Source organism: Anneissia japonica, unplaced genomic scaffold (genome assembly GCF_011630105.1).
Source record: "Anneissia japonica isolate Jap-2015-1 unplaced genomic scaffold, ASM1163010v1 scaffold21_len1647178_cov195, whole genome shotgun sequence".
In the NCBI taxonomy this organism is placed as follows: Eukaryota; Metazoa; Echinodermata; class Crinoidea; order Comatulida; family Comatulidae; genus Anneissia; species Anneissia japonica.
This window is the reverse complement of record NW_022750455.1, coordinates 933,795-952,994: the sequence shown is the minus strand read 5'-3', so window position 1 is coordinate 952,994 and position 19,200 is coordinate 933,795. Positions and strand designations below refer to the sequence as shown.

The 19,200-nt window shown below is 32.0% G+C and overlaps 1 protein-coding gene across 7 annotated transcripts in view; it reads right to left on the bottom strand.

Moving 5' to 3' along the window:
- LOC117121328 (prominin-1-A-like) overlaps nt 1–19,200 on the bottom strand; it is a 60,659-nt gene that overhangs the window by 27,805 nt on the left and 13,654 nt on the right. For all 7 annotated transcript variants that reach the window (XM_033266480.1, XM_033266476.1, XM_033266479.1 and 4 more), the window contains exons 3-7: nt 15,360–15,430; nt 14,783–14,985; nt 11,958–12,078; nt 11,107–11,173; nt 8,200–8,289 (exon numbers count right to left, since the gene is read on the bottom strand). In XM_033266480.1, coding sequence (XP_033122371.1) covers nt 8,200–8,289; nt 11,107–11,173; nt 11,958–12,078; nt 14,783–14,985; nt 15,360–15,430 — 552 coding nt within the window. The remainder of the gene's footprint in view (nt 1–8,199; nt 8,290–11,106; nt 11,174–11,957; nt 12,079–14,782; nt 14,986–15,359; nt 15,431–19,200) is intronic.

The window sequence follows — 19,200 nt, the reverse complement described above, 5'->3', positions numbered from 1 at the left end:
AAGAGGAGAAAAGCAAAAACCTCTTGATTGATTTTAAAAGTACCGTAAATGTAAAAAGACTAAATTAATGACTGTTTTAATAATCAGTAGATAATAAATCATTATTTTTATGAATGTTAGTTTGCACAAAATATATAAGCGGTAATATGACTAAAAGGATAATTTTAAAAACTTTTTATGAGTATTTCAGTGGCAGATTCAAGGGGCCCAGTCGGCACACTATCCCTATTTTTTTTTTTTTTTTCCCCGATTTGAAAGTGGAAAAAAATGAAAATTATATTCAAATTCAGTCTGAGAGTGCCATTTCCGACCAACTAGAGGTGTCATAATCATAAATTTTCTTTCCTCAGCCCCAACCATGGTGGGGCTAATGTGATCTACTTTCCAAAATTGTGCAAGTCCCTCCCTGTCCCCCCTCTATTTTGCTTTCCTGGTAATGATAAATTCAGTAAATCACCTTTATTGTGAAATCAAAATGCTAACTAATATTTTGTGTGCTCCTGTTTTGTGTGCTCCCTATCTCCCTAGTCCTGTTTGATCGTAAATTAGACGGCATTTCCACTCACAATAATGTAGTCACAATATTACTTAGACAAAAGTGAAATCCAAAAAGAGGAGAAAAGCAAAAAACTCTTGATTGATTTTAAAAGTACTGTACATGAAAAAGCCTATTAAAATTAATGACTGTTTTAAGCTTATTTGTTTTTCATGGTTCGAATTTTGAATACGTCACAAGCTAATCAGTAGATAATAAACCATTATTTTTATGAATGTTAGTTTGCACGAAATACATAAGCGGGCATAATTATGACTAAAAGGATAATTTTAAAAACTTCAAGGCTTTGCAGATTCAAGGGGCCCAGCTGGCACACTATCCCTATTTTTTTATTTTTTCGATTTGAAAGTGGAAAAAAATGAAAATTATATTCAAATTCAGTCTGAGAGTGCCATTTCCGACCAATAGAGGTGCCATAATCATAAATTTTCATGCCTCATCCCCAACCATGGTGGGGCTGAGGTGGTCTACTCTCTCCATCTGTAAAAGTCCCTCTTTGGGCCCAGCTCTATTTCAAATTACTGGATCCGCCACTGGATATTTTGAAAATTTCGTATGGAAATAAATGTTAATTACATTGCTTAAAATCAATTGAAAGGCTATAGGAGGCACCAGAGCTTCTGGGGGCTTCGCCCCCTGGTCCCCAACCAAGGATTGAACATACAGCCAAAGGCTTTATTTTTCATTTCGTCCCCCCCACTTGTAACCACAGATCGACGCCCTTGTCTTGTACTAATGGCAAATTATTTGGTGTTATGAATATTTTTCACTTACTAAGGAAATTTGAAGACATAGTTTTACAGAAATGCATTTAACTAACTTCAGAAGTCTGTATATTTTCTTTTTTTTAACCATATTTATAGAGGTGACCCTATTCCACCCTTTTTTAGAATAGGCACCTTTAGAAGCCGAAGATGGCACTGTCAGACTGCAAAAAATAGTTGGCAACCAAAGTTTAGGCCTAAATAAAACAAAAAGATTTGTTTTTTTACTGAATTTGCGGGAGGTAAGTGAATTTCTGGGAGATTTTTGCTTGTTTGCGGGAGTACGGAAGACCATACTGATTGCCGGGAGACTGGAAGGTTTGAATGCAAACGCATTAGCTGCAAATAATAGAATATTCTCCCACGGAGTTGAATTCATTTTCCTGCACTTGTTCCATTGACTAGTATAATATAATTTGAACTGACATAATATTATGTCTTCCATTGTTAGGTTGCTATGACTATTAACAATGGATTTAGTTGGTTTAACATCACCACAGGGAAGATTTTTCTTTTATTTTATAAATTCTGGCATCATTCACTGAATTCATGTTGATGGTTACATAACCCAGGTTCTTAATTAATTTGTTTGGAGGGCCAAACAATTTTTACAGTTGATAGCATGGGCCAAAATAATTTCTGCCAAGTTGGAAGCAATCGTTAAAATCACTTGAGTGATTAATTTGGTGGGGGGGGGGGCATCATCAGTTTAATGGTTGTTAGTCCTTAGCCTTAACCTTTGTAATTTTATGAGCACTGTTCTTCGTACAAGTTTGTAAAAGAATGTAAAATGAAGTTCAAACAGTTCAAACACTATCAACGAAAAACGTAGTGAACAGAACAAACCACAGAGACAAAACTTGGCAGCACTTACGTCGGTGTATATAGGCCTATATAGTATATTTATGGTCTGTTACAGCTTGCTCATTTTCGAAAACATTTCCAAGCCATTTTCCCGTAAAGTGGTTTGAGCACATGAACCAGGGGTTGCATTTTTGCTTTTACTTTATTTAAAATGTATTCATCGAATGATTATAACATTGAATGCTTAGTTTAAGGAGCAGGATTAGCATTGTATGTAGGGTTAGATTAAGTCATACTTTCTTGGTCTGTTTTGTTTTCACGTTTATGTTCAGTGCATAGAGGTCTCTACAATATGTGTAATACAAGTCAACCATTATATTACTAATTTGTTTTAAATTGTCCTTTTATTACTATTTATTTGCTTCACGGGCCAAATTAAATTACTCTGGCCACCTATTAAGAACCAGGGTTATAGAACATTGAATTGAGTTACTAAAGTATTTGGGGGTCCCCAATCTCCAGCAAGCCACCAGAGTCTCCTGGAATTCTGGTCTGCCTCCCCAATCTCCCACAGCCAAGCTGGAATAGCTGGAAAATACCCCATCTTCAAATTCATAATGTTTGCATGATTTTAATACTTTATCAATTTTCTCAAGGAAATCAATGATGATGTTTATTACCATGCACAACAAAAAAATATAATTAGATGTTAAAAAAGCTCTCCCAGAAATGACTTCTTTCAACTGAGGATGCTTAAGAGTTTTCTGAAATAGATCAGTACCTACCGATAACTTAGGTTGTGAAATCACTTGTGGTTACACATCCTTTTATGGTATTTAAACATAAATCCTAAATGTTCTCCTTCTACTTCATTATTCCTTTCCTTTCATTGGTAAGTTACGGTAGTATTTCATTAAAAGTGGAATATTTTTCATATATATTTTCTATGATGGTTTGTGAGGAAGTTTACTTATTTGTATTTGTACAGTATATTATTTTTAGATACAGGTTTCCCTCTAATTAAAGACCATTTTCTATGGTCCCATTTGAATTCCTATCTTTTAACATAATCTATTAAAGATTCCTTCTATTTAGAGATCAAATACCATGGTTTTGGTGGACCCAAATGAAAATTTAAAGATTCCTTCTATTTAGAGATCAAAGACCATGGTTTTGGTGGACCCAAATGAAAATTTTCCCTCTAATTAAAACCACTATAAAATAAATAGTGATATTAATGCTATTTTTTCTATAATAAATGTTGTTATAAGGCATAAGATGGTGTTTTGTGTATGTTTTTTTACATAATCACTTTTTAATAAATTATATTTATCATTTTATATTATTGAAACAATGCATTTACCATAATTTGTATTAAAACTGAATTGAAATTAATCGAGTAGAGACAATGTTAGTGGTGATGTTAGTAATATTTTAATGGAAAGTTGCTTAAAACAAGTACAGAAGAAACAATTCTACTAGTACTAGACATAGGCCTAGCATACTGGCTATGTTGAACGTAGGTCAAATTAGGCCGCTATTTATGTTGCAGCTAAAAACTACCCCACAGTGAATGGTTCTTTCATATGCAGGTGTCCCAAGTTAGAAGATTCCACATCTGGGAGATCTGTTTAAATAATTTTTCTAAACACATCTACATATTATGTTGCTGTGCATGGTGATAAACATTGGCACTGACTTCCGGGAGACAATTGATAATACAATAGTAAAAACATGAAAATAACGGGAGTGCAGCAGGCCACCCTGCTGATTTTTAGGAGACTCCATCCTGGGGCTCCGGAGGAGACTTCGGAACCATGGGCACTAAATGTGGTCTTCTCTCCTTATATTGAAATTAAGAAATAATACATTAAATGTTTATGTTTTAAAATGGATGTCTACATGAGCTTACTTATAAATTCTTAGTCTGCTTATTCTTAATAAAACATTTCATGGTAGCCAGACATAAAGCCCTGTACTCGTGTTACCCAACTTCATTAAACTATTACAGTAATTACTAACATCGCCCTAACATTATCGTTATTCAATATACACAAAACACTGTATAAGCAAAACATCTTGATGCAATGCATGATGTGCATTGGCTAATATTTTTATGTATAAATCATATATAACAAAATTTATTATAGAAAAATTTGATTATCGTCATTATATATTTTATTAGTGGTCTTTGATTGGACAACTACTTTTTATTTTCCTCTGCCAAAACGATGGTCTTTGGTCTTTAACAGAGAGTCTTTATAAGAGGAAACAGCTAATGTTTAAAGATAAAACATGAAAACATGCAAAATATTATCAACTTGCGGGAGATGGGTTATTTTCTGGGAGTTTCATGCCTGCTTGCGGGAGTGCGGGAAGCCATCCAAATTTTCTAAGTTGATCTTATTTTACACTCAAAATTGTTGTGTTTTCTATTAATTAATAATCTGTAAGTCAAATTTTATCTAAGTCAAACAATTTTTCAACTATGGTTTGCTTCTATGGGGAAATGCCAGTAAAGTATATATAAACAAATTGTTTCTATTACAAAAACTCACTATAGACCACTCACATTCGTTCATTTTCGTTGCTCGATAGGCCAATATTTAGTTACACACATCATTATGACACCTGTGAAATCAATAGCTGACCGGCCTTGGTCGGTCAATGAAACGGTGTGATGATGTGTGATTCTATTTTTTATCTGTTTGTCGGTTATTCTGTTTGGTTAGTTTAGGTTATTTCCGGTCAAATTTATTTCCATACATTATTCACATATATTTTTCAAGCGCCTTGAGACGGTTTCGATCGTGGAAGGCGCTATATAAATATAAAACCATAAACCATAACCATAAAAACGTGCCTTAAGAGTTATATCACACAGTTCGTATCTGCGTCCAACTAAACCATTATTTCTTAAATATAATGTTTTGAATATTTTTGACATGTATACAAGTGAAGTTGCTATTTTTATGTACAAGTACAAATACGACATGTTACCAGCTTCACTTAATCATTTTTTTACTACTCATCGTGAAAACCATAACTACAATACCAGAAACAAAGATGATTTCTTAATTCCAGTTAAAAGGTTTAAACCTGTGTTGTCTTCAGGTCCAAAAGTATGGAAGGATCTGCCTATCAATGCCAAATGTGCTCATACATTAGGGCAGTTCAAAAGGATTCTCAAATGTCTATTTTAGTATGCATATATTAATTTACAAATTCTAAATCTCTTTTTATGCATTTTTTTGCAATTGTTTGATTTCATGCTTCTATGTTTCCATCCTGGGTGGTTGTGTGTTTGTATTTGTTCGTGTTCTAAATTTGCTTAACTTTTTATGTAAATGTGATACAACATTTTACAGGCTGTTTGCTTTTCGTTATATTGCCTCCATCCTTATCTCATTTATTATTATGACATATTTTGAATGAATTTTGATGGAAATATAAGTCGTATCGTATTGTAAAACACCATTTTGGATTCAACTGTAATAGGCGAGTTCAACTGTATGTGATCATTAGTTGCAACCATTTTATCTTTAGAAAGAATCCATTCAACTACTAGTAATGTTATGATGGGAAAGGAAAAAAAATATATATAAATATTTATAATCTATGTTTTTTGGCTTAGTAGAAATAATATATTAAAAGTTAAAATCTACAAAATATGTTTGCATTTTTGCAAACATATTTTTTTAAACATTTTTTTTTGCATTTTTTTAAACATTTACATAGAATAATGTTATTCTACACACGAGTCCTAGCGTGTCCACAATTGGAAAATAGCTGGTTTGTGTAATATAATTATCCTTTTTATTACTTCTCTATATAGTATCAATATAATGCATGCGCTGCCAAATAATGAGACATTTGATTAGTGCAAACAACGAATGCAATTATTATAATGTAAATAGCACACACCGGTGCAATTCCTGATAATAACAACACCTGCATAACTTCTTTATATAACACATGTTTACATCCCCTACTGAATTTCCATTCTTACAAACTCAGTTGATATAAAATGACATTTCAAATTATTGTTTGTATCACATGAATAAATGCTATAGTGATATTACTATTAATTATATAACGTATGTATTTAAATATAAGCCCCAGGGCATTAACTGTTGAGAAGGGTTTTTGAGGCGGTATTTATTCGAGGGAGGCAAACGAGTTCACAGGGCTTGTGATTGTGCTTGTACTCGCATGCCATTACTCACCTAAAATCATCTTCAGGGCTGTGAAAAATGGAGTACCTTGGATTTGAAAATCACTCATCTTAAATCTAGTACAAACCCCAAAAGTGAGTTGAGTGGCTGAGCGGTAAGGCAAGGGCGCGGCTAGCTACAGTCTGAACATTGTCACTGGTTCCAGCCGCTCCTCGCCCATGGTTTGGTTGGTAGAACCAAGTTTTCGGATAAGGACTTAAAATGGAGGTCCAGTGTATACATTTGGCTCGTGTGCACTTTAAAGAACCCATTACATCTTTCGGAAGAGTAGGGGGTTACCCCGATGTTATGGTTCATTTCAGCCCCTGTTGTTGTGGAATGATGTGAACATGTATCCACCATTAAGCGCCTATTTACATCTGCTAGGTAGCCACGGACCACGCCCGTACACAATTCAGCACAATGACACTGCTAGCTATGGGTTATTCTCCTATCTTTACCCTTAACTTTACCTTTAAATACTGTTGAAATTTTCCCCTCCACCAAGTAATTACTCGGTGGAGTATGTTTTTTAGCTCACCGGCCATTTTCAAATAACAAGCCCTGCGTATATGCTCATGAATCATTCAGAAACTACTGATGCCAAGCACAGATTAAAACACATGATTATATCAGAGAATCCACAAAAACAATTATTAATATTTTATTATCCTCATTATTTATGAGCGGCCTTGGTCGGTCAGTGAAACGGTGTGATGATGTGTGATGCATTTTTTCGCAATTGTTTGATTTCATGCTTCTATGTTTCCATCCTGGGTGGGTGTGTGTTTGTCTTTGTTCGTGTTCTAAATTTGCTTAACTTTTTATGTAAAGGTGATACAACATTTTACATTTTGCTTTTCGTTATATCGCCTCCATCCTTATCTCATTTATTATTATGACATATTTTGAATGAATTTTGATGGAAATATAAGTCGTATCGTATCGCAAAACACCATTTTGGATTCAACTGTAATAGGCGAGTTCAACTGTATGTGATCATTATTTGCAACCATTTAATCTTTAGAAAGAATCCATTCAACTACTAGTAATGTTATGATGGGAAAGAAAAAAAATATATATAAATATTTATAATCTATGTTTTATGGCTTAGTAGAAATAATATATTAAAAGTTAAAATCTACAAAATATGTTTGCATTTTTGCAAACATATTTTTTTAAACATTTTTTTTGCATTTTTTTGAACATTACATAGAATAATGTTATTCTACACACGAGTCCTAGCGTGTCCACAATTGGAAAATAGCTGGTTTGTGTTATAATTATCCTTTTTATTACTTCTCTATATAGTATCAATATAATGCATGCGCTGCCAAATAATGAGACATTTGATTAGTGCAAACAACGAACGCAATGATTATAACGGAAATAGCACACACCGTGTGCAATTCCTGATAATAACAACACCTGCATAACTTCTTTATATAACACATGTTTACATCCCCTACTGAATTTCCATTCTTACAAACTCAGTTGATATAAAATGACATTTCAAATTATTGTTTGTATCACATGAATAAATGCTATAGTGATATTACTATTAATTATATAATGTACGTATTTATATATAAGCCCCAAATACTAATACAAATACAAATACAAGCCCTGCGTATATGCTCATGAATCATTCAGAAACTACCGATGCCAAGCACAGATTAAAACACATGATTACATCAGAGAATCAATTATTAATATTTTATTATCCTCATTATTAATTCTTCACTAAATTTTTTAAATGTTAAACTATCTTCTAATTGTCCTTATTCTATTTTTCATTTACAAAATGTAAATGCAGTTAATATTTTCGTAATAATGCAAAATAATTTGAACTACAACTTACTAGTAGCGAGCTCTTTGACAGCCGTTATCGCAGGCCCGACGTCAGCTCTCAACCTATCTCGCACGGGTACACCAACTAAGTCTCCAATATCTACAAACAGGAAATAGATTTAATTACTTATCAGTATTAATAAAAGTATAATTATAAATAACATCATTTAATTGTATTATTCAACATGAAACTTTCTAACCTCACATATTTTCTACTTCTTTTGGTGAAATCTCATGAAAGATCACATAAGATGTCGATTTTAAATGAGCCGATGAAAAAAATCAGGGTTTTTAATAGATTTTAAAAAAATAAATTCTCCTAATTAATTACCATGTTTAATAAGGTGAGACTTTTTTTACACCCTGTTTGATGAAGCAGCGCCGCCGCCATAACAACATGCAAACTTCACATAAAAATAAGTTTTCTTTATTTTTTATTACATCCGCTGCTGCCTTAAAATCTCCAAAAGTAAATGTAAATTTCTTCCTAATTATGTAAATTCAAAACATTTAACCATTACTTCCTGTTTACATTCAACGATAAAATTTTATTTTTATTTTCTCCCCCACTTGAAAGTTTTTGGCAAAACCATTTGCTTAAATAAGAAAATATAAGAAAACCAAGTTTTATTTTTATTTTTTTTCTGCCCTCCTCTGACGATCTTCAAAAAAATAAGTTCGCAAAACAAGGTATAAGAAGTCTTGCCTAAGGGTCTATGAAATGGTATGGAAACAGTGTTGGTCATGCGCTGGCAAGGAAAATATATAATTTAACTTTAATTGAAAACTACACTTTTGAATCAGTAGCACATGTCATGTGAGTGCCTCACAATAAAACCACAGACAAAAAAACAGAAAAAAAAAAAAAAAAAAAAAAACACATCTTGTCTTATCGTGTTCAAATTCTAATTGTTAATTGAAAGTTAACTAAATATTTAAAGTTGCAATTTAAAAATTACATTGTTCAAAATTAATATTTAGAAACAGAGGGTAAAAATTTAATCATCATTCTTCTGACCTATGACATTTTCTCAAGTAACCTGACAGCATCAACTTGTGATAGGGATAATCAATTTGTTAGGTACTTTACAATTTTCCATTAGAGCCTTGGCTCCTGGCAACGCAATCTACTTTAGTAATTGGATCTTCTATTCGCTAATCATATGAGGTTTATGTGAAGTCGAATAACGTGACAGCAAGTCTGCTTTATCTTGTGCTTATAAATATGTAAATAATGTCTAGTTTTGCATAGTTATTACAACAATATTTATACTTTTATCGAAAACCAGATTGTAAAAGATTTTCTTATTTCACTTGGGATCTTACATAATATTATTGTAGAACTGAATGTAGCATAAATTCAAGGCCATTCAAAGAGTATGTTTGCTATTAACATAAATAGATTTGCAAGCAGACCGCACACGTAGTATTTGTAACAATTACTCACAACCACAATTATATAAGTAGCACTGGATTTGAACCTAAGTATTCTGTATTGTCTGCAAGCAATCATTCAATTTTGAATACACTGAGCTTTATGTTTTGAAAATGTTCAAGTGTCAACAGTAGATTCAGAATTAAAGTTTCGTTCACCTGGTTTTTTAGCTTCATGTTGCTAAGCAACTACAATGCACTATACGTTTTTTTAACAGCCTGGTTTCCGTAAAAATCGCTACACACTATCACCGACTCGTTTGACGCTGATTGGTCAGTTGAATAAGGCAGTATTCCCGATTGCATCGGTGACAGGATTACAGTGAAAACGCAGTAGTGACTGTGCGGTGATTCTATAGAAACCAGGCTTTATTTCCTTTACTCAACCTTCTTTCGTGGTTTTCAAACAACAATTGGGACAAGAGCAATACAGTACCATTATCATCAGACTGCACCCATAGATTTTCATTTTTTATCCTGGATCATCAACCAAGCAAAAGAAAATCTACCTATTGTCATTATGCCCACACCATACCCAGAAATACTGGCAATCATTCATCCGTATTCTTTGGAATTTACTGTAATTTTGAATGCCTTTCTCAATTACTACAATACTAAATCATCTAAACATATTAAACTCAACCAAACTTTCGGTAATATTCAAATTAAAACTGAGTTATGTGGCAGGTCCTTTTGCTAACGACAATTTTAATCATTAATCTTATTATTATTGTGATGTTTTGCCCTACCTACGTGTTTTCACATTGAACTTTAGTAAAATAATTCGGGTGTGATCATTATTATTAAAAGTCTCAAGACATATTATTACAGCTCTGACTGTTCAGTAATCCTTAATTTAACAACTACAAAACCTGCTCATTATTAACACGCTAGTTAACTGAAGTGATAAACTGAGTGTATAAAGTCATTCTTATTTAAATCAGATATGACACAGGCTGTATATATTTTTTTATAAAGTTTTAATGTTGTTAATATCTTAGTAATTGTACTCTTAAAAGGGACCTAGAAAGATGATTTTTTTTTTCTAGAGGGGATTTTTGATATGTCATTAGTAATACAATCAACTTTAAAATAGTTTTTTGGAAAGTTTTATGAAGTTATTAGCCATTACAATTTTACCCCTTAGCAGCGTGACGTCAGTGTAAGCTACTGTAACCAAAGATCGCATACTGTAGCATCATGTATGGCACCATGTGCGGAGCTATACGATTTTTGGTTACAGTAGCTTACACTGACGTCACGCTGCTAAATCCTAATGGCCTATAACTTAACTGAATGGCCAAAAAACGATTTTAAAGTATTTAAATTATTAATAATGAGATATCAAAAATCCTTTCTAGAAAAAATATCACCTTTCTAGGTCCCTTTAAAAGGCTAAATAATAAGTAAACCATGTCATATATTCCTGAAGAAATCCCTAGTAAATTCACCAGGGGTTAGAAATGAAATAACATGAACTCACCATTAAGGTCAATCTTTATTTGTTCAAGAGTATAGTTTAACTGATCTCCAACAATAAATCCAAGTTCCTACACAGGAAATTATTAAAAGATATTGAATGCAAAAAAATAATACAAGTCAATTCCACCTGATGATTATAAAGATAAACTCAAATTACTACATTTAAGATATACTACTACAACATAATGAAATATAAAAAAAGTTTTAATAGATTTGTAGGTAATAATAACTGAGAAAATAAGAAGATGATTTTTACTGTCAATTATCATAAATATTTAAATGTAGTCTTTAGCTAGAGGTGCATGCCTCTTTGGTGACACTGGTTTAGGCTGCTTTTGTGCCTTCAGATCAGCTAGTATCTACTAAAATTCTTTGTGATGTATTGTATTGTGTTGCTCTGTATTATATCTTTTGAATGAAAAATAAATTAAATTTTTTTTTTAAAGTAAAACATCAATACATCATTGAAAACTGAATTGTGAATATGTGACTCATCCATTGCTGATGAATTATTTAATTAGGCAATTCAAACTTTTGTTGGTGTTTCAGGTGGCAATATATTTTCAACATTAAATTAACATAATTAAAATGATACACAAAAGTAACATGATACTTATTTGGATATTGAAAAACATCTCCTTAAATTATGATCATTTACTGATTATACTGTATCAAATTTCAATAAGTGTGGCTTGCTTTTTGAGAAGCACTTTGATTGTAATTAAAATAAATAAACAGTACTAATTTAAACAAATAGTATCAGATGGTCTATTACACACATGGTTACAGAATGAAACTGAAAACGCAAATGGTACTGATATACAGTATACCTGTATGTATAATGTTACGTACGTCGTTTGTGTTTTTAACAAAGGTCACAATATTATCGATGTTGCTGTTGATGTCATCAGCAAAAGTTTTAACAGCATCAGCTGTGTAGCCATTTAATGTGTATGCTGTGCCAACACCACCCCTACAAACAAAACAAAAAAAACAATCATTCATATAACAACAAAAATACTAATGTGTAGTAATAATAACGGCAATAATAATATAAAAAGTAACATTTTTTATTAGTAGAAAAGAATCTTTAAACCAAAAAGAGTTCTTTTATGTGTCCATCACTTCATGATTTTCAATAACTGGTGCTCACCACCACATACAGTATTAGCAGACACCACTGGATATAATTTAAAATCAGAGTTACTTTTCTTACAGTATAAGTGAACACTTTCATATTCCTGATTATCTGATAAAATTTGTATAATAATCACAGCCAATGTTGCTTTAACCTCTTTATAATTCAATTAAGCATATGTTAGATGTAGACTGAGTAAAAAGTGGACATCATTACAGAAGAAAACAAGACAAAAACAACAAACTATAAATTATGGCTTTAATTCACAATATTAAATTTATATTTGATAGAGCCTTTATAAGTTATGTTAAAAGCTGCTTTGTGGTAAGTGGCTGGTGTGTGTCATGCAGTAATATGCTGTGACATGTGGTGGTAGTGCTTTTTTTTATTTCAACAATATATATGAATTTGTATTTCGTATAAAATGAAACAAACCGACGTACTATACTAAGTAAATATTTGATACAATCATCCCCATCATTAATTTCTTATGAGTTCTTTCTTGGAACATTGTCTGACTTGCTATTCACTGAGCAGTACAGTATACAATCAAAATCTGTACATTTATGAAATTGTGTACAGTACCTGTTGTTAATTTATTGAAGTGTTTAATCATGAAAAACCTACCCGGATGTATTGTAAGGTTTATCAGACAAATTAAAATTTCATGGATAACATAATAAACATTACCAGTATATTATGCACACAGTGAAATTGTTATGATAATAACCATCATCTTTAGAGTGTTTCTGTTTCATAGAACAGATTTTATTACAGGCATTGCTTAACATTCTCTCTCCTCTCTGTGCATTCTGGTACCTGAAAGACCTAAGCATGGACCTATTAATAGGTCCATGACCTAAGCATACTGCAAATTGATAATTCACTTCACTTTATAATTTTGGTTTTCTCTTACTTACCTCTGTAGTTAATGAATTGTTTATTTGTATGTTAATATTATCAAGTGGAACAAATAAAGAAATGAATGAATGAATGAATGAATTGTTTCTGTAAACAAATAAACAGAACACTTTTTAAATCGCTGACATGGAAGTGCTAACTTTTTGAAATATTTAGCTTATTCATAGCATTGCTATGATACATAGCTTTTTTCTTAGCACATCTCTGTGGTTTGCATAACAGAATTTTTATATACTAACTGTTTGGTAGCACTTCAAATATTTACATTATACTGTAAATGTTTGTCAATGAATAGGCCATTTATTAGACTGGTTTCTTTCAAACCACAATGAATTTTACAATCTCAACTATTGGTATAACCTACTGTGAACTTAATTTTAATGAACATATGACCAGTTCAACTCTTCTTGGAAGTGTTCAGTATAAAATATCGAAATCAGGGAAGTGCATGATCAGGACTCTCAATTCTATTTTTTTTTACAATTACTGTATCTATTTCATAGTATTGTTTTATTTACTGTATATAAAGATCATCATGATAACTTTCAAGTGAATTAAATTGATTAATGAATTAAAGCATTAGCATAATTGGTTCAAACTGGTGCTAGGCACTTTTATCGCTAAACCATGATTTGTTATATTACTTTTTGGTATATAAGACTTTAAAATTTCACCACATAAAATTTGCGATATCACTTTATTTATCATTACTAAAGAGCTGCTCTCCCTGTGAAATACAGGTTAAAGCCTAAAAATATGATCCAGTAACTGGAGGTGTTCATGTACTGTAAAGAGTTGAATAACTTGGTGGTTAAAATGTCTGCCTTCTAATCCCAGGGTCTTGGGTTCAATTCCTGCCAGTTTTTCAGGATTTTTTCTCACAACTAAAGCAACTCCACTCCCTAAACCTCATATTGAGATTTAGTTTGTGTAAAGCATCGTGTGTACGTGCGTTTGTCTTCTGAGAGGGATTGTCACCTAAAATTAGGACAGTGATATGATATATGCGCTATTGGCAATCCTTGGTGCATGAGTATGTGTGCCTAAATAAATAAATAAAAGTGCATAGAGGCAGTTTATTGTAATATGCGCTATATAAATGGCACATTATTATTACATTAAAATATATAATATATTTAATGTCATTTATAGGTATATATATATTTTATCTGCAAACCATATTGTAATGTCCCATTATGAATATCAAGTTACTGTATGCATCAAATTATTATATATTACTTCAATAAGTCAATATCAGTAATCATCTCTGTCATATACTGTATCATAGGCTTTTAATTCATCTGTGTTTCTGTTGTACTTTTGCTTTAAATTTTGATTTAATTTCTTTCCAATTTTTTTTTCTGGATGCACCATCAGGTATTGTCTGATGTGTGCCACTGATGCAAAATTGAATCCAATAAATATGTTGTAGTACTGTGTACAACATGACCCATGTGCATGCTAAAACAACGCAGTACACGCTTTGGGAAAAAAATAGAAAAGGATTCTGTACAGTTCACCAACAAATTCGCAACCGGTGGTGGCGCTATACTAGGTTACCACAGTCCCCACCTAAAATTCCTATTAACTTAAAGTAGGAGCAATTTTCTTTACTTACAAGATAAAAGCACAGCATATCAATAAGATGAACCCAAAGACATAACATTTGCAAGTGGATGGTGATTTCTGTTCCATTCTTCCGCCGCAGTTGTTGCAGCAGCAACGGCAACAGCAAAAGCACAGAGCAATGATTGGGAACACAATGATGAAGATGATCCCAACGGCAAAGCAGACAATGAATCCAAGTATGTTGTCTTTGAACTGTCATACAAACAAATTAATAAATAATATTCTAACAAATACATGAACACTGAAAGCATAATCAAAGATTGTCAAAGAACGGCTTGTTTTATCATTAAGAAGCATTAGAATGGTTTAGTATTTTTCACAAAATTTTAATTTAAAAATACATTTGAAAGAGCAGTTTTCACTGTATAGAATCAGTTATAACATTTTTTTTTTAAATTTTAATTATGTATTGATACAATGAAACAATAATGAATTATTGCGATACATACTAATAACTGAATATTGGTTATTATTTACACTGTACTGTATATATAGTAATCCTGGATTTAAAGTACAATGAATCTACAATATGCAAACTAAAAATAAAATGATAAATATGATTATACCTTATTATAATAATCCACAGGTTTGTAATCCTCTGTTTCAAACTCGCCACCAATGGCCTCACTGATTATATCTATAAACAAGAAAAAAACAAGAAAAACATATTCAAATATATATGATTACCGGTAATGTACAGATATCTGTTTCACCTAAAATTTGAATTAAAAAAAAACCCCTTTTGGATATTTTTTTTTTTAAATTTATTTTTTAAGGCACACAACACACGCAACAAAGAATTGTCAATAGCAAATACATCACTGTCCTTTTTGTAAGTGACAATTCCTTTCACAAGACAAACATATACACATGATGCTTTACACAAACAAACCTCAATACGAGGTTTAGGGAGTGGAGTTGCTTTGGCCATGAGAAAATATACTGCAACACTGACAGGAATTGAACCCAGGACCCTGAGATTTGAAGGCAAGCATCTTAACCACAAAACTATTCTACTCCACTTCATGTACTCAGGGTGTGGTGGTCAAATTCTATAATTATCATTAATTACATTCATAGATTTAGTCTGGTATGCAACTCCCCATTCCCCAGTTCCTTATGATGAGATGTAGTTCGTTGCACCATTTTTCAATCAATAATTAGCAATTATACTTTCTAAACTGAAAGACGAATACTGTGCACTTAATACATCAGGCAATTGAGGGGATCTGCAGAAAACCGAGAAGATAATTGCACAATAACTTTATAATGTTAAGATAATGATCACTTGATCATTAAAAAGAGTTTTAAGAATAACATGGTAATACTAAATCTTTATCTTCAAAGTTTACCAAATTCACCAAATTTTTTAATTTGCATGTTTAATTGATTTCATGCTTCTTTTTTTCTGTGCTGTGTGACTGTGAGTGTTGCTGAGTTGTCTTTTAGCTATAAATGTGGGACAACATTTTACAGGCAATTTTGCATTTGTTGTATCTCGATCCCTTTTCACTTATTTATTATGATGTGTTTTTACAGTGGTTTTTATTGAATTTTGATGGAAATAAATATTGAGATTGATTGAGAAACTAAATAACAATAACATTAGACTGGTACTTTGCAACAGTCTAATTACAAAATTTCTGGTTGATCTTATTGACTGTTTTTATTTTTGCTTCATTAGCAATTATATTATATAAAAAATATCAAACAGTAAAGGTCAATTACCAAGTACAAAAAGGGCTTTTCTATTGGTACTAAGCGCTATACAAATTTAACTTGTTGGCCTTGAGGAAGATCAATGAACATTATTTTAAGATTATAATAATGATCACTTGAAAAAAAACAGAAGTTCAGATGAACTTGGTATGAAGCCATCAATGTTATATATTCAGTTGCCGTGAGGAACATCAATGCACATTAATTTCAGACTTTAATGAATAATACGATTTCAGAAAAACTTTCTATGACATAATCAGTATTAGATTCAGCCTTGAAACTGAAAGTAGTTTTACAGTAAATTAGAGGATTTTGAAGTAATAATACGCGAGACGGATTAAAGCGACATGTCTGTGTGGCCTACAATGTAAACAGACAGACCTATTAACCTAAATGAGAAAATAGGCTAAGGACCACTAGCTGCTTCTTGATATTGAAAGAATATTGTAAATAAATGTTTGCTCAAATTATATAAATTTGCCTTTTGATTTAATGCTCGTTTCCAAATTACAATTGATCGATCAAAACAGGGCCGGGAACAGGGCTGGAAAAAGTGCGCGACCGCGATCAACGATCGGGAGCATTGACCTTTAACCCGGTGACATTTAAGAAAAACAAATTTTTTAAATTTTCTATTGCACATAAAAAATTAATGCATAAATATAATATTTTTGCTTGATCCAAACCACTGAATGTACTATTGTTTCGCTATAATAGTGTGAAGATAACATTTGATCCTGGAGACATTTGATCAAGATAATCTTTCATGGTCAAAGGCACAAAGATTTTTTTTCCAGGCCTGGTAGGAAATACAAGCTTGTCCCACAAGAAAATGTGTTCAAACCAATACATGTGTGTTTACATACATATACAGTAGGATGTCATAATGTAGGACCTTAGAAACAATTTATGGTTAACTGTGACCCAACAACACTCTAACTCCCTTTGCTCTTGATGGAGGTAGTCCCTGACAACAGTGACAACAGAGAAGTGAGGCGTTAGATTAGCTTTGTACGTCATGACACTATACAATATGCTTTCATATTGATTTTCTACTGAATGAGTTCCTATGGCATTATCTACTAGTCACTCTTCTCAAAGACCGTCTACAATACACTAACTACAGATACATGTAGTATAGTATGGCTTAGACACTAAGATTCCTAAAAATCCCTATGCTCTGGCTGAGGACATATCAATCAATCAATCACCCTTTATTTCAGACGTACATCCATAAGAAATATACATAAAGACAAATTTAAACTGTGTGTAAATTATACCAATGAATTGAAGTTTTGAAGTTGTATACCAATTATTTTACAAATTTACCAAGAGACAGTAATTGACATTAGACAAACATAATGCTAACACTGCTTAATCTTGGTTCACCTAAAAGTACCTTGGTTCACCTAAAAGTAATTTAATGCACTTGTTGCAAATTATGTGATTTGCTATAATAATTAGCCCACAAATTACCATAATAAAATGCATTAATCCTAAATAACATAAATTTCTATAATTTTAATGAATTACCTACTTTTTATTTATAATTATAACATTGAACAGTTTTTGTTGAAACCAAATATTCACAAGCTTCCTTTTTTAATTTACAGAATAAAAAAAAACCTTTATTTTTTTTTTTACACTTTGTATATCAACATACTCTGTATTGCATGAAATCTTTAAAAAAAATAAAAACAAGAAAGCAAAAGTTTATAAAGTCATTGTGCGCTAAAAAAAAAACCTGAATATTTCCAAAGTAGCTGTTAATAAAGCCAAACAATATAACCAATCAGAAGATGTTATTCAATGTGTTCAGGAAGATGCAATTTACTGTATCTATGTAAAAAAAAATACAGCACTAGGGACACTGCAACTTTAGTAAAAACAAATTTTACAGAGATCTTATTAATTTTTGAGGCCAAAAAAAAAAGTTTATGCTGCCTGACAATACAAAAATCTATAAAAAAAAATTAGTCCAAAATACCAAAAACATTATTTTGTTTGTTTGGTTACCATTGCCTCTACAGAGTAGGTGAAGAGTACAGTATGTATTGCAATACCACACGTCTGTGTGTCCTTTCAGATGCATAACTCAAAAACTTCTGGACCGACTTTAATACTTCAAATTTTCACATACTGACAATGTTAATGTATCTTGGTTCTTCTCAAATTTGGTGCGGATCAGAAGCAAGATGCAAATTTTAGAATGTTATTTGCATTTTCCGACTGCAACAAACAGAGCCAACTTGAGCGGATAATTTAACTTTGGCTAGACTGAGCTGACTCGAGTGGATCGACTGCGGGCCAGAGTGGGGAGGGGGGTGTGTCAAATTCTGGTCAGTGCACTGGAAGCAGTCTGGCTGGCGTGCAAACCCGCCCGATTGATGACCTTGCCATGCAAGGGCTAACGACGATATGCCTTGTAGTTTATCACTAATGGAAATATTTTTATTCGATAGCAAATTTGATATGTAGACAGGTACAGTATTGCATGTCATCATGACGTCATTCAATTCTAGTACATTGACTTTGCCAACAAAATGACAACCTTTTAGATCATCCCATTTATTGTGAAAAACTGTCACATTTTTTATGTTCACACCGAATAAATCTAATTCATTATTTATTTAATGTGTTTTAATAAGAAACTGATTGTTAATTAACCAATCATTATTTTAATCATGG